At 40.6% G+C, this 27,794-nt stretch overlaps 1 protein-coding gene across 4 annotated transcripts; it reads left to right on the top strand.

Moving 5' to 3' along the window:
- Nucleotides 1-422: 422 nt before the first annotated feature.
- LOC131237557 (uncharacterized) lies at nt 423-27,555 on the top strand. 4 transcript variants are annotated; one of them, XM_058235390.1, is made up of 9 exons: nt 424-638; nt 4,284-4,457; nt 19,979-20,381; nt 20,939-21,222; nt 21,771-21,839; nt 21,954-22,010; nt 24,827-24,879; nt 25,020-25,095; nt 26,211-27,555. In XM_058235390.1, exons 1-9 carry the CDS (start codon nt 598-600, stop codon nt 27,223-27,225), a joined length of 2,172 nt encoding a protein of 723 aa, XP_058091373.1. In that variant the 5' UTR covers nt 424-597; the 3' UTR covers nt 27,226-27,555. The 4 variants fall into 4 exon arrangements, with proteins under 4 accessions (XP_058091374.1, XP_058091373.1, XP_058091376.1 ...); XM_058235392.1 differs by lacking the exon at nt 424-638 and adding an exon at nt 3,745-3,873; XM_058235391.1 differs by lacking the exon at nt 4,284-4,457 and having other exon boundaries at nt 423-638.
- The last annotated feature ends 239 nt before the right edge of the window (nt 27,556-27,794 follow it).

Here is a 27,794-nt window from a genome sequence, read left to right as displayed (position 1 = left end):
AATTAATTGGATCGAGATGATATTTGTTTTTTCACTTCATCCAATCGTATATGACCATATCAACAGGTTGGATGGAAAATAAACGATACAGTAGACCTTAAGAAGGTTTCAATGATTGACATCCTTAGTATCATTGTTTCCTCTGGTGTGGTCCATTTGACGGTTAGATCTGCCTTAATTTTGACCCAAAAATATAAAATGATATGAAAAAGTGGATGGACGGCGTGGATAAAATTTGTACATCACTCTAGTACCTAGTCCCTGCGTTACATCAAAGTGGTACACCCGCGCCACGTGTATGAATCATCCTGTGCCACGCCTTAAGCGGCAATAATGATCAGGATAACAGCGACCTCTGCTCAATCCTTGCGTTCCAGGTGCATCGCAGACTCGTTTATAAACCCGACCCGACCCGACCCGACCCGACTGACCCGACTCCGACTCATTTTACGATATAGCGAATCTAAAATCTTCCTGTTTCAAGCTTCTGGTTTTCTTGGTTTTTCTTCTTCCGCTTTCTTCTCTCTTCCCTTCCACCGACTTTCCACCGACTCCGATTCAGGTTCCCGACTCGGACTCATCGAGTCGCGGATTCAGATGAACCGATTCGTCGACAACGTCCTCGCCGTTATAAAAGAGTAAGCCTTGATTTTTCTCCTTCGGAAATTCTTGATTTCATTTCATTTCATTTCAGAGAGAGATAGAGAGAGATGATATTTATATAAAAGGTATTGTATAATGCTCGCTTAGAAATGTAATTATACCATGGGCCCCCACTTTTGAGGATTTAGACCGCTTGTTTGGTGGGCCTTGTTATGGATAGGCCACATCTTCAACGTTTCCTCCATCGATTATCTTAATTTTGTGATCGGTGGGCTTGCAATGGGTGGTTTAGTCTATCACATCGAAAGGGTTTCCTAATGAAGGAGAGATTGTTTATGGGAGCATCAATCACATCGAAGGGGTTTCCTAATGAAGGAGAGATTGTTTATGGGGGCATGGTTCGTCTGGGAGGGGTTACACTGGATAAACGGCATGGATCAAATAAACATGGGCCCCACCTGTATGGTCACTGCCTCAATTTGATCGAGTGATGTATATTTCCATCTTCTTAACTAGTGTGGATATTACATATAGAATTGTTATTCCTTTTGGGAAGGGGATTCGATTATGGAGCCATCCGGTCCATTACCTGCCAGAGGAACAATCCACATTCAACCAGGAAATCTCACAGTAAGTGAATGGTGAGAACATGGTGTGCGGTAACGGCCGTTACAGGGCTGTAAAGGCCGCTATGTAAAGGTAACGGTGGCAACCGTTACACGTTACGGGGTCGTAATGGCCGTTATGGAAAAAATGACCCATAACAGCCCATTACACCCCCCGTAAAGGCTCTAACGGCTCCATAACAGTCTATTAAGGGGCCGATATTGGTTTTTTGGGCTTTTTTTCAATAAAAAAGATAGAGAGACTGTAACTGTAATGGCCGTTGTAACCTGTATTGTAATGGTAATAGTGGTGGCCTTTACGGCCAACATTACTGTTATGGAATATCTTGGGTGAGAATTGTCTGATTACTGGGATTTTTAGCCTATAGCCCATCCATGCTGTGGGCTGCAAATCAACAGTCCTGATCATTGTACATGTTTGCTATGTACCTTGAATTACAGGGCCTCTACGTATTAGCATTCCTCTTGGAGTTGACCTGAACTTTTTGCCCAACAAGCCACAGAAATTGATAGAAAAACTGCTCGGATAAGGATGCAGAATATTCCCTGAGCACAGATTAGCAATTCAATTGCACGTGACTCAGATGTTGTGGCTTACTGAATATTAACTGGGTCAATATGGGCAATTCACATTGGTAGTTGTGAACACTAAGTCAACTCAGCCAGTTTATTCTGTGCAAGTCAAGTGTTTAAGACATTTGAGATTCCTAGTGCAGCCACAGACTAGTTTAAACATAAAGTGGTTCTTCCGGATTGGTAATGGAAATGGTCAGAAATTCACCTTATTATATGAGAAAATGCATGCTTTCTTTAGGAGGTAGAATGGATATGCACATGAGGAATGAAAGAGGTCAAGAGAGCCCTAGTACTGGGTAAATGGATTTGTAGATTTGGCAAGGAGTGGGGGATCCTTTGAGGAAAGGCTTTAAAGACCAAGTACAGTTGAACAAGTGGTGGTGCAGGTCAGGTGCAAGAAAAACAACTAATTGGATTTCTTCGGTGTTTAATGAGGGGATTTAGGTTCAAATTGGTAGTGGTGATATCTGATGGGATAAAAATTCAGGCAATGGAGCAGACATCTCTTCTTGTTAATTGCTTTTCCTCATTAGGGCTGAGCAGAAATCCAATCTTTGAGTCCTAGCAGTTCCAAATTCACACCTAAAAGGGAAGGGTTTTGAGAAGGGTGGGTAATCTGCCAGGTCTTCCTTTCATCGAATTCATGGAAATCCACTTCTCCTATTGAGGGGTGGGTAATCTGTCAGGTCTTCCTGTCATTGATTGAGTGGCACTTGGCTTCTCCTATTCGGGGGTGGGTAATCTGCCAGGTCTTCCTATCATCGATTGAGTGGCAATTGGATTCTCCTATTTGGGGGTGTCTTCCTATCATCGATTGAGTGGCAATCAGCTCTTTTTTTTTTTGGGGGGGGGGGGGTGGGGGGGCAGTCTGCTTAGATGGAATTCTTATGGAATGACGATTTTCAATTGGTGTGTCCTTCCCATGAAGTCAAAGAATTGGAGGATCACCATTTAGTACATGATTCCTAATGCAGGTCGTGCCTAGGAAATGCTCAGTGCATGAGCAACAATGGATTATATGTAGGTTAAATAGTTTATGCATTTAACAAAATATAGCAAAAGAAACATTGTGAAGTTCAAAAAATCTTTAATGGTTCGCCAGCTGGTACTTGCACTGAGAACTGCTTCCTCATCAAGTAACCGTGTCGCGAACTGATAATTTTCTGATGAGTTTATAAATTTTCATGGAAGTTTTCTCCGTAGTTCATCACCTCTCTCTCTATCTGGAAAGTGGACACCTGGATTGTTTTGCATTTTGATAATTTGCTTATGAATTAGCAAGTATCAAGTATAATTCTTCCATTAATTTATCTCCTTAATGATGAGGACATCAGTGTCTATATGGAGAATCTGGACAGTTCTGATCAAAAGAAAGCCTCATGATGTAGCAGATCGATCTGTCAGATCAAACTGGCGTATGGCCCATTTTTCTATGGCAGATCACGAAGACTAGGTAGCAAGTGTACAATTGAGGCCCAATTCCAACACATGGTCAGGCCCAGGCTACGAAGCTCAATAAGGAAGAATACAAAGCACACTGGGGAGCTTTCCCCCCGTGAAGTGGTTGCACAGCTTGACAACCCTTCCCTGTGCTGATTTTCACTTCTCCCTTCGGTTTCCATTTGCATGTTGGCACAGTTACGTCTCTTAGGCAGCAACATGTCATCCAGGGATTGAAGGAGAAAGGTGTGTGGGGCCCATGTCAAGCAAGGTTTCCAAATTTTAGAAGTTCACATGTCATAGTGTTGAAATGCTTGCTGTTTTTTTTTATTAGTCTTTGCACATGTTTCTGATTGTGATTGGTGGATATATTTAGAACTTAGAAGTCGCCTTTTTTTCTTTTCTGAATAGGAGTTAAGAGTTGTATAAGGATTTTAGAAACTTGAAAGTCTATAAAGATGCCTCCTGCGTGAGAGCTGCAGTTGTTTTCTGCAAATTGATGTTTTTCCTTCTTCTCTTATGTGTGTGAGAGAGAGAGAGAGGGCTGACACCCTTGCTATACTTTTGGGTCCCACCAACCCGACTGATCCAAGCCGTTGGTGTGTCTTTCTTTGGATTCCCTTTGCCGGTGAGTGCTTCCTCCTCAACATGCTGCTGGTCCCGCCAATCAGGCTCGGGATCATTTTGTCTCTATCCGTATGCTTGGTTGGCTTTGCATTTTAATTCCTTTTTCTTTTATGGTGGATGAATTGAAAATTGCAGATGGAATGTGTAACTTGTTGTTGTTGTTTTCTTTTCTTTTAACGGTGTGATCCTGCAACAATAGAACTTATTAAGGGTGTGAATCTTGGGCAATTCTAGACTTTTTGTTTTTTAGATTGTATGATTTCTATTATTTTCTAGCACTAGGAATATACATACCTTAAATGCAAAGAAGAAGAAGGAGGAGGAGGAAAATCCCAGCTTTATTATCTGTCTTATGAATTTGTTTAGTGATTGACGCTAGTCAGATGATAACTGAGTATTTATTCTGTGCAGGTCTGTCAAGACATTCACTCATGAATATTTGAACAATATCGTGAGGCTGATAAATGGGGTGTCAGCGCTTGTTTTAGCTGTATTGCCAGGGAAGACTAATATTTTGGAAGGTATCCATGGCTGGGAGCTCAGGCCCACTTTCCGTGGACCCCGGTTTCCACGTTGGATGGAGAAGTAAGTTTTGATTGATCTATTTGTAGAAAGTATTGTGCTTTCCAGTGTTTTTCCCATATTTTACTTTGGAAATGGATTTTTTTTGAAGGTTTGGAAATGGAAATTGTTCATTTAAAAAATGTTTAAAAAGTTGCTAGTCTCAGTTCTCGTGTTGCTAATTGGTGGAAGGCATGGGACCCACTCAAAAAGTGATACATCCCCACTTCATTTTATGTTGGTCTTTTTTTTCTTTTTTTTTTGTTTTTCCAACAATTAATAGGAGGCCATAAAAGGTGAGAACTGAGAGCTGAAGTTTGTTGTGGACTGCTAAATTCTATCTCCTCACAAAATGAAGGTGAAAGGTCTTCAAGCATCTAAATTCCCACCATTTAGGAATCAAGAACTGAGCTGCATATTATGTACCCTTGCAAACTAAAAACATATGAGCACCAACTTACAGAATGACAGCTATTGCATTCCTGTTGGATCACTTTATAAATAAAAGGCTTTGTGAGGGTATCTTTCAACAAAAAAAAAAAAAAAGGGGCATTGTGAGGGTATCTTTTGAAATAAAAAAGGCTTTGTGAGGGTATGCTGACCCTAGTAGTTGAGCGATCCTTCTAATTAGGCATTGCTCCCACTTCAAATCATGCTTTGGACTCACGCTCTTGTTCTCTCTTCCTGCCTTTTTATACTTGAAAACATATTGAAACAAACACATCCCCACTTTGCACCCGAATTTGTTAGCATTTTGCTTCATGCTTCGTGCATATATAACCTAACACCATTTAAGAAACATAGGTGGAATTTTCATGTGTTCTCTGTTTGAAAATCAGTTAAGAGTTTATAAATTTTCTTCTAATTAAATTATTATGCTAATGTTCCCTCTACAATTTTTATATCCTTGGTATTTTCACTTTTCTACAAGAATATGAGTTTGGGAAGATAGGTGATGTGATGATAACTCACTAGACCATTTAATGCAGGGGCATTTCACACCGGGCTCGAGTGAGGTAGCCTGTGGGATGCAGGGACACACTGGGGGTGGGTGGCCCATGTGATTTGGGGCCCACAAGCCCACGAGGGGGGTTCGGCCGAGGTCCTAACCCGTGAGATGTGGGACCTGGGCTATGAGATAAAGGGATTAATTCGCCATACTCTAACCGTTTGAGCTTTTAGAGCAAGTGGTTAATTGTCCCGCATCACCATTGTAATTACTGTTACAATACAGGCCATAATGGCCATTACAACCATTTAAAAAAAAGGGTATCAGCCTCGTAATAGCCGTTATGGGCCATTTTTTTCTGTAACAGACATTACATTAGCCTTTTTTAATACCTTGGTCTTGAATTAAGTATATTTTGGCTATGTATTATGAAAATGTTGTGGCTCAACTAATGGATAGAGTGGATGTCAAGTTCACATCGCGCAGATCCCAAAGCTTAGGTGTTGCACTATTTTCCTACAATAGGTGTTCACGAGGTTCCAGTCCAACTATTTCAATTCCAAAAACTATTAATTGGCGCCAAAAGCCAGCTTTAGTTTTGCATCATTTTAAAAATGGTGGTGATTCTTCAAACGTGTACATGCCATGATCTGGACCATCCTGATCACTAACTCCTGATCTGGGCCGGGCCACTCATTATTTTGCCTTTAACCACCCATTTATTGGCCATTAATTGGATGGTTAAGATTGCTTGGTCAATGGGAAATTATAGATATGTTCTATCCACAATGGGACCCACAATTTGGATGGTCTAGATAGATGTGCATGAATGCCACATAGGGCCGGTATTGGGCTTGGAATAATATCTCAGGCCAGGCTTTGGCATATTGGTTTTGGCCTTCACATACCCAGGCCAAGTTTCTACTTTGCGGGCCAGGCCTGGGCAGCCCCTGAAATGATAATTGATGCGACATAACTACAAGCTTTCAAGTTGAAATCCTTAAAAGAGGTCTATGGCCTCGTATTGCTGCTTGTCCTTATTTTTATCTGGTATTCACAATAGGTGTACTATGGATTATGTGGTTGGAAAGAGAAATATCCACAGGGGTGCAACGTGTTGGGCCTGAATATGGCAATCCCTTTGGAGTTCTTCCAGCACTAGTAGATGAGGTCAAATCTATGTTTCAAGAAGGATGATCATTTAGTTTAGTCGGAGTGTCGGTTTATTTTGTAAAATGAAATCCTAATAAAATAAGGAGCCTCTCATGTCTCGACACCAAGGGCTTTTTTTTTTATAATTATTATTATTTAAATACACCATGTAGGGGACTGTATTATGGATTTCTAAGCACATTCTCTATAGGGCCCTCTTTTATGTTCCTTCTTCAAGCTTGGGTTAAGGAAGAAGGAACAGGGAATGAGGTACCAACAACAACTGGTTTTATTACCAGAAAGCTCGTGGTGTTCATATGGGATGTTTAGTGACAAATTGAGAGAATTCATGGCTGCTCTAACTTTCAAGGGACACGCGGGAAGTGGATATAGATCTCATCATTAATAAAGTGAAATAGGTGTTCATTGTTGGGGGGATGAACCTTATGTCAAAGTGGAGAAGGTAGAAGTTCTTGCAAAAGATGGAGAAGAAGAGGATTATACACAAGTAAAAGGTTTAGCTCAAGATATGTGTAGCTCTGCTCATAAAAGCGCAGAGTCATTTATCATATTCGTGGACTTTTACACGAGGAAATACTCATGTTATTGGTACTCATGCCTTATCAAGCATCTTATCTCATTTTAAAATTGGTTTATTCTGCAACAACCAATGCTTGTCATAGGAATGTGTATTCTCCATATAGGAGATCTCCTAATTGAGAAGATTCACAACCCGACGTGAAGAGAAAGGTCCTTATTTTATTTAGTTATTCAATTAAACCAATGGTTTGTTAGTGGAGTAGATAGCAATTGCTGAGGTAACAAGCTAGAGATAGGTGGACTCGAACATCGCTCTTGAGCCCGGAGGCGCGACCCTATACAAGCAGTAGAAACTACCAAGCTAGACTATGATAGGCAAGATATTCCGTAATGGTAATAGTGGCTGCAATGGCCACCACCATTGCCGTTACGATACAAGCCGTTACAGCTCCCATAATGGCCATTACAGTCTCTTTATATATATATGGGAAATGGTACTATGCGGTCGAGCACATGCAACCCTAACGTACGGTCGAGTCGTGTCTCGTTTTCTATCGTTGGATGATAAATTTGAAAAATATACTGCTCAGATAATAGCTTCTAAGGAAAAGGAAACCGGCGAAACCGGTGGAGCATTTTACTTGCCCGCGAAGAAAGAGATCGAGTATTGGATTGCGTGGTGTGACCTTAGCGGTGTGTTGCCGTTAGACCCACCATGGTGAATGTGTTATATCCAGACCATCCTTCCATTTGCCAAGTTTATTTTAAGGCACAATCATAAAAATGAGGCAGATCGAAAGCTCAAGCGGACCACATCACAAGAAGCATTGGGGATTGAATGCTTATCATTGAAAACTACTAGGGCCAATAAAAGTTTCAGATCAAGCTAATATTTGTTTTTTTTTCTCTTCATCTACGTTTGGGTGACCTTATCGACAGGTAGGATTACAAATAAACATCATGGTAGGCCTTAAGAAGGTTTTAAAGGTGGGTGTCACGGTGCCTCACTGCTGTCTGTGATGAGATCCACTAGAGCTTTGGATCTTCATAATTTTCAGGCTCATGATCTAAATCATGGTGTGCCGTAAAGGCCGTTACGTAAAGGTAACGGTGGCAACCGTTACACGTTACGGGGTCGTAACAGCCATAACAGCCGTTATGGAAAAAAATGACTTGTAATTGCCGTTAACAGCACATTACATCCCGTATAAAGGCCATAATAGCCCTATAATGGTCTATTACAGAACATATACAGGTTTTTCATACTTTTTAATCAACATTACAGGGCAGATATAGGTTTTTCGGGACTTTTTTTCAATAAATAAAAAATAAAAAAGAGAGACCGTAACGGCCGTTATGGGGCCTTAACAACCGTTATGCCCTGTATCGTAAAGGTAACGGTAGTGGCCGGTACGGCCACCATTACTGTTATGGAACACCTTGATCTAAATTGACCTTGCCAAATAAATGGATGGTGTGGATATAACGCATACATTATGGTGGAGCCCACAGAATTGGTGACATCGTCACAGCAACTAAGTCAATGATGCGTGGCACACCGCGCAACCCGCTTACAGAAAGTAGGGGAGCGGATTAGGTGTTGTCGGGTAACACCTTTGTTACACTTACCGTGTGGGGCCTACTTTGATAATTTTTTTGTATATCTATGCCCTCCATCCTTTTTATTATATATTCTTAGGATGTGATCCCAAAACTTAAGCAGATCCAAATGTCTGGTGGACGACACCACTAGAAACAGTGGTGAATGACTACTAAAAGTTTTTTATGGGTAACAAAAGTTTTGGATTAATCTGATCTTTACATTTTTCCCTTCATCCATGTCTGGTTGACCTTATCAACGGGTTTGATGGAAACAAAACATTACAATGGACATTACTATGGGCCCTAGGAAGTTTTAATGGTAGGCGTTCAATCACCACTGTTTCTGATAATATGGTCCACTTGAGATTTAAGTCTTCTACATTTTTGGACTCATGCCATAAAATGATTGTGAAAAACAAATGGACACCATGTATATAAAATAAATGGATTAAGTTGGCCCAACAACGAGGGTTGCACTGTCAATGGTGAGGCCAGGGCTGCATATAATCTGCTCCCACCGTGTCGAAGCAGAATGCCTCGTGTGTCAGGGCATGGATTTCCTGCCAAGCCTTTCGCAGGAAGTTCTTGTGAACTTAGATGGGGCCCATCATGATGCTTGTGAGAAATCCACCCGTTCATCCGTTTTGCGAGCTCGTTCTAAGACATAAAAACAAAATTGATCCTAATCCAACACTCAAGTGGACCACACGAGAGGGGGAAACAGGGGAAAAATACCTGCCGTTGAAACCTTCCTGGGTTCAAACTTGATGTTTACATGACATCCAAACCGTTTATGAGGTCATTTCCATTGGGATGAACTGAAAACACAGAGAACTGAGCCTGATATAATTTTTTTGTGGACATATGAATGTTTCAACTGTGACTGTTCAATCCCCGTTGTTTCCTATTGTATGGCCCACTGGAGACTTGGATCCGGCTCATTTTTTATTTTTTTATTTTTGCATAAACTAAATCAAGGTCGCAAAAAGGATGGACAGGGTGGATTTATCACAAACATTACAGTGGTCCCACCTAGTTTTCAACACAGGAACTTACTGCCAAAAGCTTTTCAGGAAATCTATGCCCGTCTGCCATGTGCAACGAACTTGGTGTTGTTGTGTTGCTGTCATGGCCCAACCATGATGTAAGTGTTATATTCACACAGTCCATCCATTTGGTGAGATTATTTTATGGCATTAGCCCAAACATAAGGCAGATTCAAAGCTCAAGTGGATCACAACTCAGAAAACAATGGAGATTGTGTGTCTACCATTGAAAATATTGAAAACTTCTTAGGGGCCACAAAAGTTTTGGATCAAGCTGGTTTTTGTTTTGTCCTTTCATCCAGGTCTTTGTGACAATATGAACAGGTTGGATAACAAATAAACATCATGGTGCATCATAGGAGGTTTTCAACGGTGGTCATCATTGCCCCCACTTCCCTCTGTGGTGTGATTCATTTGAGAGCTGGATCTGCCTAATTTTTGAGTTCATGATTTAAAATGATATCTTTAAAATGACAGACGGTGTGGATATCACACTGAATTGAGAACTTACCCAATAAGTAGTTAATCGGTAATGCCGGTACCGCCGGTTTTGCCTTTGTTTGATGGTATATTTTTTAAATTAATCATCCAACGATGGAAAACGGGACACGACTCGACCGTATTTTAGGGTTTCATGCGCTCCACCGCGTAGTACCATTTCCCTATATATATATATTTATCTATATATATATATATATATATATATATATATATAATATATATATATATATATATATATATATATGAGAGAGAGAGAGAGAGAGAGAGAGAGAGAGAGAGAGAGAGACTATATCGGCCCAGTAACGAATCATTATGAGGCCGTGGAGTGGTGAAATGTGTAGGAACCAAAACTTATTTAATAATACAGACAATATCGGTAGTCGCTATCTTTATATATGGTTCACTTGTAAACTTTACTATGCATGTTTTACATACCGCTTTTGCGCAACCCTCTAAACACCTAAGATGCTCAGTTGCATGCATACGCACTTCTACTTGAATCTTATCATAATAATAAACGACTCGTCTCCCCATGACAAGGTATTCCGTATCGGTAATGGTGGCCGTAACGGTCACCACCATTACCAATACGGGTATTGGCCATAATGGCCGATACGGGGGCGTAACGACCGTTACGACCCCTGTAACGGTTGAAAATTTTCTTTTACGCAAAAAATTCTGAAAAAATATCTAGAAAATCAAGAATAATGTAAATATTTCAAAATGTATTCATTTTTTGTTTTGAACATGTTTATGGTAGTGTAACGGTCCACTCTTTGGTGAAGAGTGTTGTATCAGGCTGTCTAGTGAATTGTTTAATATGATTATGTCTCTAATGTTTACACATAACAATCAAGCATTAAAACTAGAAATCAGAAAAAAGCATAAATACTACTTTTTCAATTTTTTGAAAAAAAAAAAGGCCCTTGGAGATTCTATTCGCTCAAATCACTTTAATTTATAGTTTTAATCTTAAAAGCTATAGTAAGAGTGGTCGAAATCTATTGTAAAATGATATAGAAGAGTTTTGGAATGAGAAAAGTGAAAAAGAGGAGAAAATTGAATTTAAATAGAAAAAAAAAAAGTAATCGTTTTTCGACTGTTACTGGAGTAACAGTCGTTATGCCCTGTAATGGCCTTTACAGCCATCGTAACGGCTGATACAGTCTCAAAAAACTAACTGTCCCTTTTCACCTCCGTATCGCGTAACGGTCATGACCGTTACATAGACGTATCGACCTTTACAGGCGTATCGTAACGGATACGGAACACCTTGTCCCATGACCTTATCTTGGATTCTTAAGACCTATGGCTCCATTCCCACAGGAACAGAGAAACCGTCATTGTCTCGGTTGTGCTACTGAAGGCTTTAGGGAAGTCGGATCCTAAAATAGATCAATTAGCTTATTGTATTTCATGCACATACTTTTGACAATAATTTTTTAAATAAATAATAAAAATTCATATAAAAAACAAAGCATGTTGATTATATCAAAACTAGGAGAGATCAATAATTATAGTTTGTAATGGGTGGGGATAGTATTGTCAATACATTAACTTTTGTAAGATGGGATACCAAAAGAATTGATTGTTGAGCCTATGAGGTAGCAAACTCTCAAGTACGATTCTAGGGAATTAACTCACCTATTCTGGCAGGTGAGTATAGGCATTCAAGAAAGAGATTCTAAAATTGTGGATGCTTGCTTTATTCAAGTTGCTAGATATTGGAAGTAGGCTTGGTTGCTATAATCTTCTATATGGGTTGGATAGCTTGCACACATCACTTGGGCTCCCCACGACTCAAGACTCCACCAAAAGTTCTGGTGAGTTGACTCCATCTAATTGTTCACCTACAGAAATACACATTACCATTAGAGTTGTGGTGGTAGCTAGTGCAACCCGGTTATTGAGTCAACGAGATTTGGATACCAAAATTGCAATAAAATAAAATAAAATAAATAATAATAATAATAATAATAATAATAAAAATCATACCCACGAACAATGGAGTAAAGATGGAGAGAACTTTATTGATTTCAACTTTCTTCTCTTACAAATACTTTCAGAAAACTCACTCATAAAAAATAAAAAAAATAAAAAAATAAAAAAAAAAATCGAATGACTAACTCCCATACCACTACCTCCTTCAAATCAATATAATATTCCTTAATATAGTAAAAGCCTAATAATAAAAAGAAAACATAGAAAGTAATTATATATCTAATTCAACCCGATGTCTTCAATCATATCAGTCACATCTGAAAATTCACATGTGGTGTAATGGGATTACCACGACTACTCGTGCAGAAGCTTGGCGGAGCTAAGGAATAAAGGCTATGTCCTAGAGGGGGGTGATTAGGACCAATTAAAAATTTTCATCTTTTAATACCTAATTGCCTACTTAAGCTAACATGCAATTAAGCTAAGCAAGGCAAGTAACTTTAAGGCTTCCAAGCCAATAGAGGGTCTAATCACATAGACTACAAATAGTATGTCAATTAAGCAACTAGTTTATAAACATGATAGTGTACATGTGTGAGGGATGTGCTAATTATCAACTCATAGCATTTATTTAATCATGCATACATAAAAGTAAACATTCAATCACATAAGCATAATTAAACAAGTGCGCAAATGACAATTCCAAACACAAGCATGTATAATGGTTCGGTTTTCTTACTTTACTTCCGACAGACGCACTCAATCCATGAGTGTACCAGATTTCACTATAAGAGGTTTTAAATAAGGTTAACCTCTAACCTTTACAACCCTACACAAGGACTAGAATTTAGGCCTTACACAAGAGCCAAGGTCCTACATAAGAACCGAGGATTTAGGCCCTACACAAGAGCCAAGGTCCTGCACAAGAACTTACTGATGTACACTCCCACTGGAGGCTTCTGCAAGAGAATTTATGTAGTTTTCTATAGGCTCGCCACAAATCTCGGTTCTACACAAGAACCTAGTGATGTACACTCCAATCGGAGGCTCCCGCAAGAGACTTTTGTTGGTTTTCTGTAGGTTAACCAACAACCATGATCCTAGTCCAAGGACCTACGTTTACTCTTGCCGAAGGCTCCCACGGAGACTGACATGCAAACACTCGTGCCCGGTGGCCTACACAAGGACTTGATTTAGGCCCTACACAAGAGCCAACGTCCCACACAAGAACCTAGTTGAGTTTGGGTCACAAACTCTTACCCTCAATCCTACACAAGGAGAGTATACAGACTCTTACACTTGATAACTTACTTGTCGGATTGAGCCCCTTTTGTAGTGCCGTCTCAGGTTCTTAATTGATGCTCTCCCTTACTTCAATCGGATCCCCTTTGCTCTCCCGATCATGATGCTGATGCTTTGCTAAGGCTCCGGCTTCAAGATCAAACACCTTCCATGTAGTGCTCCTTTGAGGTGACTAAGGTGGTGAGGGGTTGGTTGAATCTCCTACAACTAGTGGAAAATTGTATTTCCTAGGGGATTTACCTAGATGGGTCTTCTAGAGGATTTAGACAATGGTATGTTTATAAAGGTTGAGTCTAATCTCTATAAATTGGAGGAATTCAAGCATATCTTCAAGGTAGAGGTTGGAATCCTCATTAGAATGTTAATCTTAAGGAATATGACTTAGAACTCATTGGTCTAGAGGCTTGGGATGAGGGATATGATTATGGAATATTCTAAGCTTCTATTACACCAAAAACCCATGCAAATGCCCAAGAACCGAATGTCCTTTATAAGAAATTCGAGTTCTAACGAGCAGATAATGGCTCTGTCGATGCCATTGAATGGTTTTCGATATCATTGAGGCGACCTTCGATGCCATCAAAGGGTACTTAAATCAGATAATATGATTTGTTCTTGCTGGATATATCTGAGTTACCTGTTTGATGCCCTCAAAAAAATCAGATAAAATGATCAATTCTTGTTAGACATATCTGATTTTCTGTTCGATGTCATCGAAGGGATCTTCAATCCCATCAAAGACCCCTTGAGGTCTGCTTGATGGGATCGAGCACCACTCAAAATATGCTATTTTGGGCAAATGTTTTCACAACATCTTCACACCTTGTATAGCCTTACTAATCATGTTTCAATTAGGTTCTTAAGGCTAAGGGATGATTAACAAGGTTTACCTATTAAGCCAAGATCATCTAGAGGTTCAAGGGTCGTTTTGGGTTAAGGGTTAAGGTCACCAAGCACCTCATTTACTTATTCTTTGCTTCTTGATGCTCTATTTTCACTTGTGTCTTCGGTCTTCAGCTTCCAAAGGTTCAACCGACTACATGACATAAGGACTCACATGATTGACAAACAGGGTGCATAAATCAGTGCACTAACAACGTCCCATTCATATCTTCAATCACATAAGTCACATTTTGAATTACGTTTTTAAATCAACACCCCATATCTCCCAAAAATTGTAAATTACAATCCTTGACTTAGGCCCCCCCATATATGTAAATAAACAGTTAAAAAAATCATTATAGGTTGGACCTACAGAGGTAGAGGTGTACACGAGTCGAACCGAGTTGAGTTTGCCATAGGTCGACTTGGCTCGGCCACTAGCTGACCCCAGTGTTCGAAATATCGGTATCGCGCTATGTATCGCACCCTTGGGATACAGATATGTATCGGTTATCGCATGGGATATATCGTTTGTATCGCATAATTTATCGCACTTTTTGGGAAACATGGGGAAACATTGGGAAAATGGTTGAATTTTTCAATGAAACTTCATGGATTGTTAAAAAGGACCTTAATACACACTTTTAAATCATAACATCTCAAAAAAAAAAGTGCACATAATAACTTTCCTTTGTAAATGGTCCTAAGTTATGCGATGTTTAACTGAACTAATACAACTATATTTAAATTGAATGCTTGGCATTTATAAATGTATCAAGGACATGTATGAAAACACAACAAATTCATTGAAAAACAAAAAAATAAAATAAATTGAGAAATATACATATCAATGATAGAGACTGGTTGAGGATTGAACGTACACAATTGAAATATTCGTGGGGTCACAAAAGTTTTGAATTGGATAATATTTGTCTTCTCAGTTCATCTCAGTAGGAATGATGTAATGAACGTTATGGATGGTATTTAAGCATCATTGTTGACCCAGGGAGGTTTTAACGGTAGGAATTTCCCTACCCACCTTTTCCTTTAGTGCGGCCCGCTTGAGTCTTGGAACCTGCTCACTTTTGGTCCCAAGTCCTAAAATGAGCTCACAAAACGGATGGACGGAGTAGATTTCTCACAAACATTATGGTGGGCCCCACCTACGTTTTAGCGTGGGAACTTCCTACCAAAGGCTTTCCAGGAAATCCGCGGAAGTGGATTAGTTGGTGTACCACACACCACCAATATGGTTGTGTGTTGACGTCAACAAGTTATGTGGGTCCTCATGAGGTATGTTTTATATCCAAACTGCCCATCAATTTGGCAAGCTAGTTGTAATGCTTGAGCCGAAAAATAAGGCAAATCCAATTATTAAGTGGACCACACTGCAAAATGTAATGGAGGATTGAACGTCTACCATTGAAACCATTTTGGGGTCACATAAGCTTTGGATCAATATGATATTTGTTTTTTTTTTCTCTTCATCCAGGTATGTGTGACCTTATGAATAGATTGGATGGAAAATAAATGTTATGGTGGGCCTTACAAATGTTTTAATGGAGAGAATCATTGTCCCACTACTATTTGTGGTGTGGTCCACTTGAGCTTTGGATATGACTTATTTTTGGGCTCATGATCTAAAATGATCTCGCAAAATTGATGAACGGGGTGGATATAATAAATACATCATTGTGTGGCCCATGTAACTTTGATCTCCTTTGAACCATTGGTACAACTTGGAGCGTCAACGGTCGTCTTCGCACCACACAACCTATGTGGTACAGCAGTCGGACTTGTCACAGGATCTGTGGAGTCCAACTTGTTGTATATATTTTATCTAGGCTGTCCATTTATTTTTTCATATAGTTTAAGCATATTAATCCAAAAATTAAGTAGATCCAAATCTTGGGCAGACCGCATTAGAAAAATTAAGCAAATCCACATCATTTAATGGTAAGTTTTCATTAATCATTGTTTAATGTGGTGTGGTCCACCTGATAATTTGAATATGTTTGATTTTTGGGATTACATCATAAAATGGGCTATAAAAACGAATGGATGGATTGGATCTACAACATATCATCAACATTGGCCCTACAACAAGCGTAACACCAACTAAGTTGTTACTCACGTAGCATCAATCCACCCACGAGTTACAGGTGCATTTTATTTTGTGTACTTAGTAAACACTGTGGTGTCCACCGTGATTTATATATTTTATCCACTCCTTCAATCCATTTTAATAGGTAATTTTAGGACTTGATCCCAAAATTAAAGCATATTTAAAGCTCCAATGGACCGCACCACGGTAAACAACCTGAATTGAACATATACCATTGAAAAATTCTTGATGGCCACGGAAGTTTTAGATCAAGCTTATATTTATGTTTTCCCTTCATCCCTGTTTCTGTGATCTTATGAACAGGTTGGATGACAAATAAACATCATTGTGGGCCTGGCAAGGTTTCAACGGTTGTAATCATTATTCCCATTGTTTCATATGGTATGGTCCACTTGAGCTTTGGATATGCTTCAATTTTGGGATCAACCCCTTATATGAACTGGAAAAACAGTTGGACGGTGTGGATAAACCACATACATTCACGGTGGGCCCACGGAGTTTTATCGGTATGATAAAGCGTACGAGTAACTCAGTACGCAATCGGATATCTAAGTTGCGTTTTGAAAGAGGGAAGAGGGTTCCGGAGCAAAAAAATCTCAAATCTTCACCTCAATAGGCCCGATTTCTCGCCGAAATCTCAGTTGGAGAAATCCCTTCGCCGAAATCTCCGTTGCGTTGCAATGCATCTCCATTGGATTCAACGGAAAAAAGAAAGAGGGAAATCGAAACCCACCAAATTCGACCTCCAATCACGGTATTGAAATCCTCCCTCCAGTTTTTCCTCTCTTTACAAAAAAAGAAGCTCGAACTGTTAGATCGGGGTGGGTTGTATTGGTGATATCGACGATGTATCGCATGATATTGACAATATATCGCACGATATCGACGATAATATCGTACGATATCTGAAGTTTTGGATTTTTGATATCTTCCAGGGGTTATCGGAGGAGTTTCGTCTCGCAGTGGTGCGATACCGATAATATCGCACCCTGGCTGACCCTACCTCGAACTCGGCTCGGCTCGGCTCGGTCCTCGAGCTGACTGGCCAGCTCGGCTCGGTTTGGTCAACAACTCGGGCCAGTTCGAGCCAAGATCGAGCCTCTGCGGCATTTTCTCAAACACATGGAGTGCACCTTTAATTTCTCACGGAATGTAAAACAACAGCATCAATTTATAGGTATTTCATCAAACACTCAGTAGGCAACATAAAAATCAAGATGCAAGGGTATTTGTTTCATATCCATACCTTCCTCGCCACCAACCAACATTTCGTTAAGTCATTTCATTAAACACTTGTTGAGCAACATCAATATCAAAATAACCGAGTCACCGAACTGGTTCGATCTAAGTTCGATTCGAGTTGGGGTTCGATCCAAGTCGAGTTAAGCTCGACTTGAAATTTTTTCGAGCTCAAAAAAATCAGCTCGACTCGGCTCGAACTCTGTTTCAAACCGAGTCAAATCAAGCTTTTTCGAGTCGAGGCGAGCGAGCTAACTGAGTTAGCTCGGTTAGCTCGCTCGTAATGGTAACAATTATAACCATTATGCGTTACGGGGCCGTAACGACTGTTACAAAAAAAAAAAAAAAAAACAGGTTGTAATGGTCCCATAACAATTTTTTAAAAAAAACAAAAAAGGGTCTTAACAGCTGATACAAGGGCCGTTTCGGCCCGTTTCATAACGGTAACAATGGTGGCTGTTACGGCCACCGTTACCATTTTGGAACACCTTGTTAATGATTAGTCCGGTCGAGTCTTCAAAGCGGGCAACAATGTTATCAAAATCATATGATTCATGGTATGAATCGTACGATTCATATCATACACCCAAATTGTAAATCATAAATAATCGTACGAATCGTACAATAATCCTATTGAATCATATAAATCATAAGATTCGTGGACGGTGTAAATGGGCCCAAAAAAATTTTAAAAATCAAAATTTTATTATTTTTTATTCAAATGTTCTTTTTCTTTGTACCATTTTGTTCATAAAATATGAAAAAGGCTCTCCTATTAAAAATATCGTCATTTTTTTTTTTCTTTTAAGAGAGATAGAGAGTAATGCAGCGTCATTTTCACACCAGGCTCGAGTGGGGTAGCCTGTGGGATGCGGGGACACACTCAGGGTGGGTTGCTCATGTGAGGTGGAACCCATGTGAAGTGGGGCCCACGAGGGGGTTTGGCCGACGTCCTAACCCATGCAATGTGGGACCTGGGCTTATGAGATAAAGGGATTGATTCGCCACTCTCTATCGGTTCGAGCGTTTAGAGCCTGTGGTTAATTGTCCTGCATCAGAGAGGGGGGAGATTTGGGGATTTTGATATTCAAAAATCCAAAACAAAGAAATCAAGATATCTTTTTATTCACAATGGAATCGAATGCCATTTTTTCTAACATGATTTTACACAAGAATGGAACAAAAGAATAAAAATTTTAAAGGACTCGTCTTGTATGTCTTTTAAGGTAAATTTTTTGAAAGATGATAAAAGAAAACAAAGGAAAAAGACAAGAATCCTTTACTATCATGATATGTATACCATATATGTATTACGTTTTTGGTACATGTTGATGGTAAATGGATGATTGATGAGCTTTAATCTTTTTTTATTTACTTGTATCTTTTCATGTGTTTTATATATATATTTTTTGTAAATCAGAAAAAAATCTTATGATTTACAATATGATTTGCGATTCAATATGATTCAACCCCTATTGCTATTTACAATAAGATAACGATTTTGACAACATTGGCGGGCAATTCTGTAGCGAACAATGAGTGGTAATGCCCACCACACAAAATGTCAATATTGTGTTGGGGGGCCAATGTTGTTTGTGTATGCAATCCAGAATGTGCATGCCCCAACATGACGATGGGATGCACAAAAAATCAGGTGGGCCCCACCACTTGAATTTGTATGTTTTAAGGCATTTTTTGAACTTTTTCCTATTGTTTGGGGCGGGGCCCAGTGTAGCATGTGTATGCCATCCAACCTATGCATCAAGTGTGCCTCACCATGACAATAGGAAGCCCCAAAAATCAGCCTAATCCAATGGTCAGGTAGGCCTCACCACCTGAATATGAAGGGTTATTTTATTTTTTTTTCCAGCATTCTTGTTTTCATTTTTTGCTATGGTGTGGCCTATTTGATGGTTGGATTTGCCTGATTTTTACGCTTCCCTAACAACTTTTGGTGGTGCACCTGATGGACGACTTGGATGTCACACACACACACACACACACCCACCTCACATTGGCCCCAGAACAGCCTGTTACCACCACAGTTGTGGTGGTAATGTTACCTCTATAGCATTCCCATACATAAAATTGTATATCTATATTTCTGTTGAACAAGAATTTCTCAGGTCTAGTTTGCTCACATGAAATCGCTTTCTTTTCATTTCGTAATTGTTAAAATATCAGACTCTTTCCTTTGAGCATTCCAGTTTTGTCTTCCAACTTTCCAGCTCCAACACCAACATGCACCTTTTGTTGCTTTCAACAGCGGTGTCTCTTCTTTCAATCAATTTATTCATGAACTTTCTGTGGATTCTGGTTCTTCCACGGATGAAGAGTATGTGTCCGGAGAAGAAGATAATGATGAAATATGTCCTGCATCTCCACTGTCTCTGTGTTCCCGCTTATCCCGGGCAAGTAGTTTCACCAAGTATGAGAGAAGAAAAAAACACTGGATCAAATGCTTGCTTTCATGGATTTTGTGGCCTGTTACATTCATTGTGGGGATACCTTTTTGTATTTGCCGTTCGTTTCGGTTTCAGAGATCGCGAACCATCCCTGGTAGTTCCGGAAACCACCGGTCTGCAAATTTACATCCTACCAAGAAACCAAGTTTCATCAAGGACCATGTTGTTCAGCGCACTACCGACCGGAGGCGTGGGGTAGTAGAGGTGATGACAACTGACAATGACTTTTCTTTACTCATATGTAGATCCTATGCTGATCTTTTTGGGCTCTCTTTCTTGTTGCCTTTTTTTGGTCCCATGCTGGTAATGTTTTTTAAGAGGAATTGCAGCGTACTGAATCAGGAGCAGGATTCTGTACATTGGACACAGCGTACGGTGATGTAGATTGCTGATCTCATATACCTCATCGTGGACAGGGGATATCCCCAAAATCTCCCAGGTTGGAAGAACCTAGCCCTTTGATCTTTGGCCAACTTAACATTGATTGTGGGCCATTGCTGCATTGTTTCCTTAACTGTCTATTTTTTGTCTACCCATCAAAGGGCTAGTGTCTCTCCCAACCTGGGTGATCTTTGGGACATCCTCCATCCACAGTGGGGCATATCAGATCATTGGTCTAAATCACTGTTGCATGGCCCTGCATGTGTTCAATCCTGGGCCTCAGCAAACTGCATATTTTTGGGGGCTCAGTACCATGCATTTCCTGTTTTAACTGAAGGTTTTTTTCCCCACCTCATATTGGGCAATACCATGTTCACCAGGACCTCCAGCTTGCAATTGAGATCTTCATAGAAGCTGTATTTGACGTTGTACACAGCGCAGCACATTATCTTCTTTCGCCTTTGGAAACCTGTCGTACAATATTTAGATGGTTTTCCTCTCATGATAGTTATAACAGTGATATTGCTGCCAGTGATCTGGATGCGTCTGTTCCGACTGCTACACTTGGAGATGCTGATCCAACTCCAACAGAGAGGCAGGCCCCCATCCATCAGGCCATGAATACAGATGATCGGACTTGCCACGATGTCATAACAGAGCTCGGGTAGCTACTTTTTCAGTTGTTTATGCAAAGAAGTTAGTTTTAGTTCTCTTTCGAATGGTTCCACAACCTCTTTTATAAAATTATTCTACGAGGGTTTATATGATCTTTGGCCTTGAGTATACGCAAGTGGACCCTATGATTTGGTGATTTGGACTGTTTATCCAATGCATCCACCATTGATAGACCTTGTCTCAAAGATCTTAGGGTTTGGAAGGTGGTAACTATCCAATTATTTGGTCTTTCTCATTGCATGTGGACTCTGTTTGTGTTTGTTTCTTAATCATCTATTTAGCGGTCACCAATCAAAGGACTGTGATTTTCCCATCAGGAAGACTTTGGGCAGTCTAGGCACCCAACCACAAGCACTATCTGTATAAACTCAATGTTCAAGTATAACTATCCATATTCTCAGGCCAAGGATCGTATGAGTACCCTCCGATTTGGACATGTTGAATATTCATCTAATGAAAAGGTGGCGGTTACCATTATAGAGATGTATTCTCCATTGAAGTTTCATTTGTTTATTCTTTTCTTATTAAATGTTTCAGGTATCCTTATGAAGCTATTCGTGTAGTTACTTCTGATGGATATGTTCTTCTATTGGAAAGAATTCCAAGGTACACATCTTTTTCTACATCACTTTTGGGTTAGATACTGAAAGAACTCATATCAAAGTCATTTAATGCATGGACGTGGGGTTCTTTTGATGGTGTGTTCTTGGCATGTTGCAGGCGTGATTCACAGAAAGTGTTGTATCTACAACATGGAATATTGGATTCATCTATGGGGTGAGTTACCTGTGCATATCAAAGTTCTCCTTAAATGCAGTGTGATTTTAAATATCTGTTAAATAGTTTATTTACTACGCTCTATTTCTTTCAAACAAAGGTTGATGTAACTTGGGTATTCAAGATGATGTATGTAATGGTTTGAGTTCTTCCATCCTCTTTATCACCAACATTTCAAATAAAGATTACTGATAGAAAATTAAAAATAAAAAAAATGAAAACATTTCAGATAGATATACTAGACATCCAAAAGTTTGAACAGTATGCCTGGATTTCAATTTCAGAGGTGGGGCCCTTGGTTCAATGATCCTAATCATTGATTATGATTGGACTTATTATGGATGACCCGAGCACCAAAAAAAAAAAAATTTCTTCACTGAATAACCCAACCCTTAAATATGTGCCTAACTAATAGATGATTAAGAAAGCAAATACAGTCATGTTCCACAAACCAAAACAATCTAGAGATTCGAAGCATAGGATCCTCCAACTTGGTGGTTTTAGACCATCCGTGGTGAGGAGTTATCTTATCGACAGTTTGGTCTGAACCTTGGGCCTCACTTGTAGAAACTGAGGTTCTATGCATGTTGTATGAAAACTAGTGAAAGGGAGAGTTTTCTAGAAGGAAACATGTCTAAGATGAAAAAAATGAATTGATTGGGATAATGATGTCAATATTTGTATTAACTAGGAGAATTATGATGCCAATATTCAAAGGATCTAAAATTTCTTCCCTGCGGAATCCCTCTCTCATGCTCACAGCTGCAGCTACTAGTGAGACCTAACAGTTGGAACAACTGGACCAGTGGCAAACTATCTGCCCAATAAAGGGCTGGGAGTGGGAGTCCCTCCCTCCCTCTCCCTCTCCCTCTCCCTTGGCAATGAAGAGCTTGGTGGTCAATGCAAATGTACATGTTTTATGAAAGCCAAAAATCTTGTGAATGTAGTACACCAGACCCAATCAGATGGGCACGTGAACCTGGTCGACCTGGTCGGATTTGGGTCCGGTGCCTCGAATGTAGTACACTCGACCCAAACTCGACACTGCCTTTCAGGGCATATCCCCTCGCCTTTTAGAGCCTTCGACTTTATCTTTGAACCAGTTGCAGTTCTTGGCCTTCGTCACGCATGGCCAAACCATACAAGTTTAGGTTCTCTCATCTTATTACCTGTTGGTGCTACTCTTAAGTTCCCTCAAATGCATTCATTTCTAAATCTATCATTCCTCCTCTTGCTACTCGTTCATCTCAACATCCTCATTTCAGTTACATGCTCATCCTACAAACATGTCATTTCCTTACTGCCAAACATTCTATCCTATAAAGCATGGCTGATCTTAATGCCATGCTATAAAATTTCCCTTAAGTTTGATTGGCATGCCGTGATCACATAAAACTCTAGAGGCACACCCCAACGTCATCCACCCAGCTCTATTTCTATGAGCAACTTTGATGCAAGACAATTAACCACTTACTCTAAAAGCTTGAACTGATAGAACATAGTGAATTAATCCATTTATCTCATAGCCCAGGCCCCACATCCCATGGGTTAGGACCTTGCCCGAACCCCCTCGTGGGCCCCACTTCATACGAGCCACCTGCTTCGCATGGGTGGGGCCTACCTCACACAAGCCACCCACCCCGAGTGTGCCCCTGCATCCCACAAGCCACCCCACTCGAGCCTAGTGTGAAAATGCCCCTGCATTAAACTTCCTTCTTAATCTCTCTGAATTGTCACTGTTGTGGGAGTTATGTGCTCTCACTGTCGGTCCAATCCCAGATAAAGGAGGGTTATGTCAGGTTGGCAACCAGTGTTAGACTTTGGCCACAACTTTTTCTTATGAATCCCAACAATCCAACAATTCTTAAATTACAAGTTTTATTGGAAGGGAGAAAGGAGTGCAACAAAGGTAGGGCAGCCCAATAAATAGTTAGGGAAGTACATCTTTATCTATGTAATCAGCAACATCATTTGCCTCACAAATTACATCACTAAAGCCAATCCCTATAGCAGAAGAAAGACCCTGAATTCACTCCCATGGGCCCAGATTTCTCTTTGGCACCCATTGATAGCGTTTGCTGATTCCCTCCCACAATTAAGCACCTAGTGATAGAACGCTTGAACATTTTCATACCCCTCAAACACCACCTTAGCATCTGCCTCGTTGGCGTCTTTCTTCCTATTAGACTAGAGAGAGGAAATTTGACTACTCTATCATCTGTTAGAGCATCATACACCAATTAGAGATGTCTCAATTTTGGATTCTGAACCTGAATTTGTGAAATGCTGCTGTCACGAGCATTAACTGACACTCATGAAGGTACAACCTGAGCATCATGAAATACTTGTAAAAATCTACTGTGTTTTTATGAATACCACCATCGCTGTAGATAGTACAGTCTGCCTTCTCCTTTCTGCTTGTCATGTTACATGTGAAAGGATACAAGCACATGAGAAGTGCCAAACATCAACTTACCTGCAAGAATTAGAAGGGTAAATGGATGGTGTCCCACTGGACCACCAGATTTGTTGGTATCCTTAGGTCACTGGAAATTCTTAAACCCATGCCTGAGAAACACCGTCATTGTAAATTAGTCCATTTTTCTCCAAAAAGATAATGGACTTCTAAAATCGAGCAATTTATGGAGAATGCAGGTTTTGCAATAGTTCAAATTTTAAGGCTTTAAGTTGAATGCTTGGACATTCTGGCATTACGGATGTAGCCTCCATTTTCATTTTTGTGTCTGCTATATGGCTTATGAATTCATTGATCATGACCTACATTTTGTATCCTAATTTGTTAGTTTCCTGTCCAGTTGGGTCTCAAATGGGGTTGTTGGTTCTCCAGCTTTTGCAGCATTTGATCAAGGTATGTGTTGCTTAAGATTAAACTAACTGTTCAAAATCTACCACCCACCAATGGCTAGTAAGTTGTTATCTTCTAATATGGCTTATTAAGATGGAAATTGATCGAACTGAAGACATACTCATTAACTTCTTATTTCACAGGTTATGATGTTTTCCTTGGGAATCTACGTGGGTTGGTTTCAAGGGAGCATGTTGATAAGAACATTTCCTCACGGAAGTAAGTGCCCATTTTATGGTTTGGTTACATACTACGGCTTGGTTGAGGGTCAACTAGAGCCTGACCTGACCTTAAGATGACCCAACCCGTAACCAACCTGACCCGACTTCCAACCCAAGCTGCCCAACCCGAACCCAAACCAAATTCCTCTATACTCAGGCAACCCGACCCAAATACATGTGATTATTCCCAAACCAACCTAACCTGATTTCAAATCAGATTGGTGTTTTCCAACCCAAACCTGAGGACCTTGACAACCAGACCTAATGCAGGGGCATTTTCACACTGGGCTCAAGTGGGGTCGCTTGTGGGATGCAGGGGCACACTCGGGGTGGGTGCGGCCCATGGAGGAGGTCTCGTGTTCGAGACTCTCACCAGGGGTGATAAATGCGCATTTCACACCGCGCTCGAGTGGGGTAGCCCATGGGATGCGGGGACACACTCGGGGTGGGCGGCCCATGTGATTTTGGGGCCCACGAAGGGGGTTCGGCCGAGGTCTTAAAAACCCATGAGATGTGGGGCCTGGGCTATGAGATAAAGGGATTAATTCGCCATACTCTAACAGTTCGAGCTTTTAGAGCAAGTGGTTAATTGTCCTGCATCAAGACCCCACCCCAACCTGATCTCAGTTGGGTCAACCAGGATCTGGTTGACCGGAACCCAAGTTTCAGCCTTATGTATGGTGGCCATGCATGGTTCTTTGCGGCTTAGATGCTGAAGCGTTGAGTGGTGGAAACATTTGCACTCACCTCAATATTACAAGACCTTTGGCTAAGGCTCTAGATGCCTCTGCAATCAGCTACACGTGACAACTTGTGTGGGATATACAGGCCATATGTCAGGGGGTGCCATGTATATGACCTGGCCCAAAAGTTAGGCTAGTCAACTAATCATGTGTAGGTGGCACATAGATATTCGATATGCAAAATGCCCTGTTGAACTTCGGTGTATTTATTGAAATGCCCATTGTTCTTGTACTCATGGCCCACCGGATGGGTTGACCAGCCTAATTATCAGGTCAGCCTATCTAAATGGTGGGAACCATTAGCCGAATCCCAATTTGTTAGTTCATCACTGTGTTGAATCAATGTACTAAAGTCACCAACTCAATTCAGGTACTGGCGATACACCATCAATGAGCATGGGACCCATGACATTCCGGCAATGATAGAGAAGATCCATGAAGTCAAAACCTCCGAATTGAAAAACACTCAACCAGAATGTGATGACAAAACCATTGATCAGCCATACAAACTTTGTGCGATGTGCCACAGCCTGGGTGGGGCTGTTATGCTGATGTATCTAATAACACGTCGGATCGAAGAGAAGCCCCACAGGGTATCAAGGTTGATACTGTTATCACCTGCTGGTTTCCATGAGGATTCCAACATAGCCTTCACAATAGTAGAGTACCTAATTCTTATGTTAGCCCCTATACTGGCTCCTCTCTTCCCTGGGCTGTATATACCGACCAGGTTCTTCCGGATGCTTGTCAATAAGCTTGCAAGGGACTTCCACAACTACCCTGCATTAGGTGGATTGGTACAGACCCTGATGAGCTATGTCGTTGGCGGCGACAGCTCAAACTGGGTTGGGGTGATCGGGCTGCCCCACTATAACATGAACGACATGCCAGGTGTATCATTTTATGTTGCACATCACCTTGCACAGATTAAGCGGGCGAGGAAGTTTATAATGTATGATTTTGGAAGTGCGGCTGCTAACATGGAAGCATATGGGTCGCCTGAGCCTCTGGACTTGGGAGAGTATTATGGGCTCATCGACATGCCTGTCGATTTGGTTGCCGGGCGGAAGGATAGAGTGATTCCACCATCAATGGTCAGGAAGCATTATAGGTTGATGAAAAATGAGGGCGTGGAGGTCTCGTATAACGAATTTGAATACGCCCACTTGGACTTCACGTTCTCGCACAGGGAAGAGCTCTTGGCCTATGTCATGTCCCGCATGCTGCTTGTCGACCCACCACCAAATAGGGAATCCAAATCCGCTCAAAAGGCAATGAAGTTGAGGAAAATGGATGGGAAGAGGTCGACCAAAACCAGTAGAAATTCGTCGGAGGACTTGAGGCATGTGGGAAAAGATGAGATCGAGCCTTTGGGAAGGGAATAGCAGAGAATATCAACAAATCAACCGTTGTTCACTTGCTGGTGGCTTACTTTGCAAATATGTTGTACACTCCTTACTGTATATGAACTTAGGTTGTGTATGATTTGGATTCACTATAGTTTAGATTTATGCATTTACAACTGTCATGTATGCTCATACCTGTAACTGTATGATTGAGGTTGGGTCAGTTTGAGAAATACCCATCCGTCCTCTCACAGTTGGTGAGAGAAAATAGTAATTTGGACAGCTGATGACAAAGCTTGTACGAGAACTTATGACCAGTTTGAATTTTTTTTCCCCATTTACATTTTATACCAATACAATTACATCTTCCGTTGTCGCTACTACATATAACACACACACGCACACGCGCGCGCACTTAAAAGAGTAATGCTCCAGTGCTGTCAGAGCACTATAAGATGTAGTGCTTCTAGTTGCATTGGAAATTTAGTCCAGTCCATTGATGTAGACTGTTCATTAGGTCCAGCACATTTTATGGGCTACCCACATGGGCATGACACTTCCATGACAAATAGTAACCATTTATTAATCCCGTTTAACACGGAAGGTCA

Source organism: Magnolia sinica, chromosome 2, assembly GCF_029962835.1.
Source record: "Magnolia sinica isolate HGM2019 chromosome 2, MsV1, whole genome shotgun sequence".
NCBI lineage: Eukaryota > Viridiplantae > Streptophyta > Magnoliopsida > Magnoliales > Magnoliaceae > Magnolia > Magnolia sinica.
The sequence above is the reverse complement of the archived record's forward strand: the minus strand, read 5'-3'. Positions and strand labels throughout refer to the sequence as shown.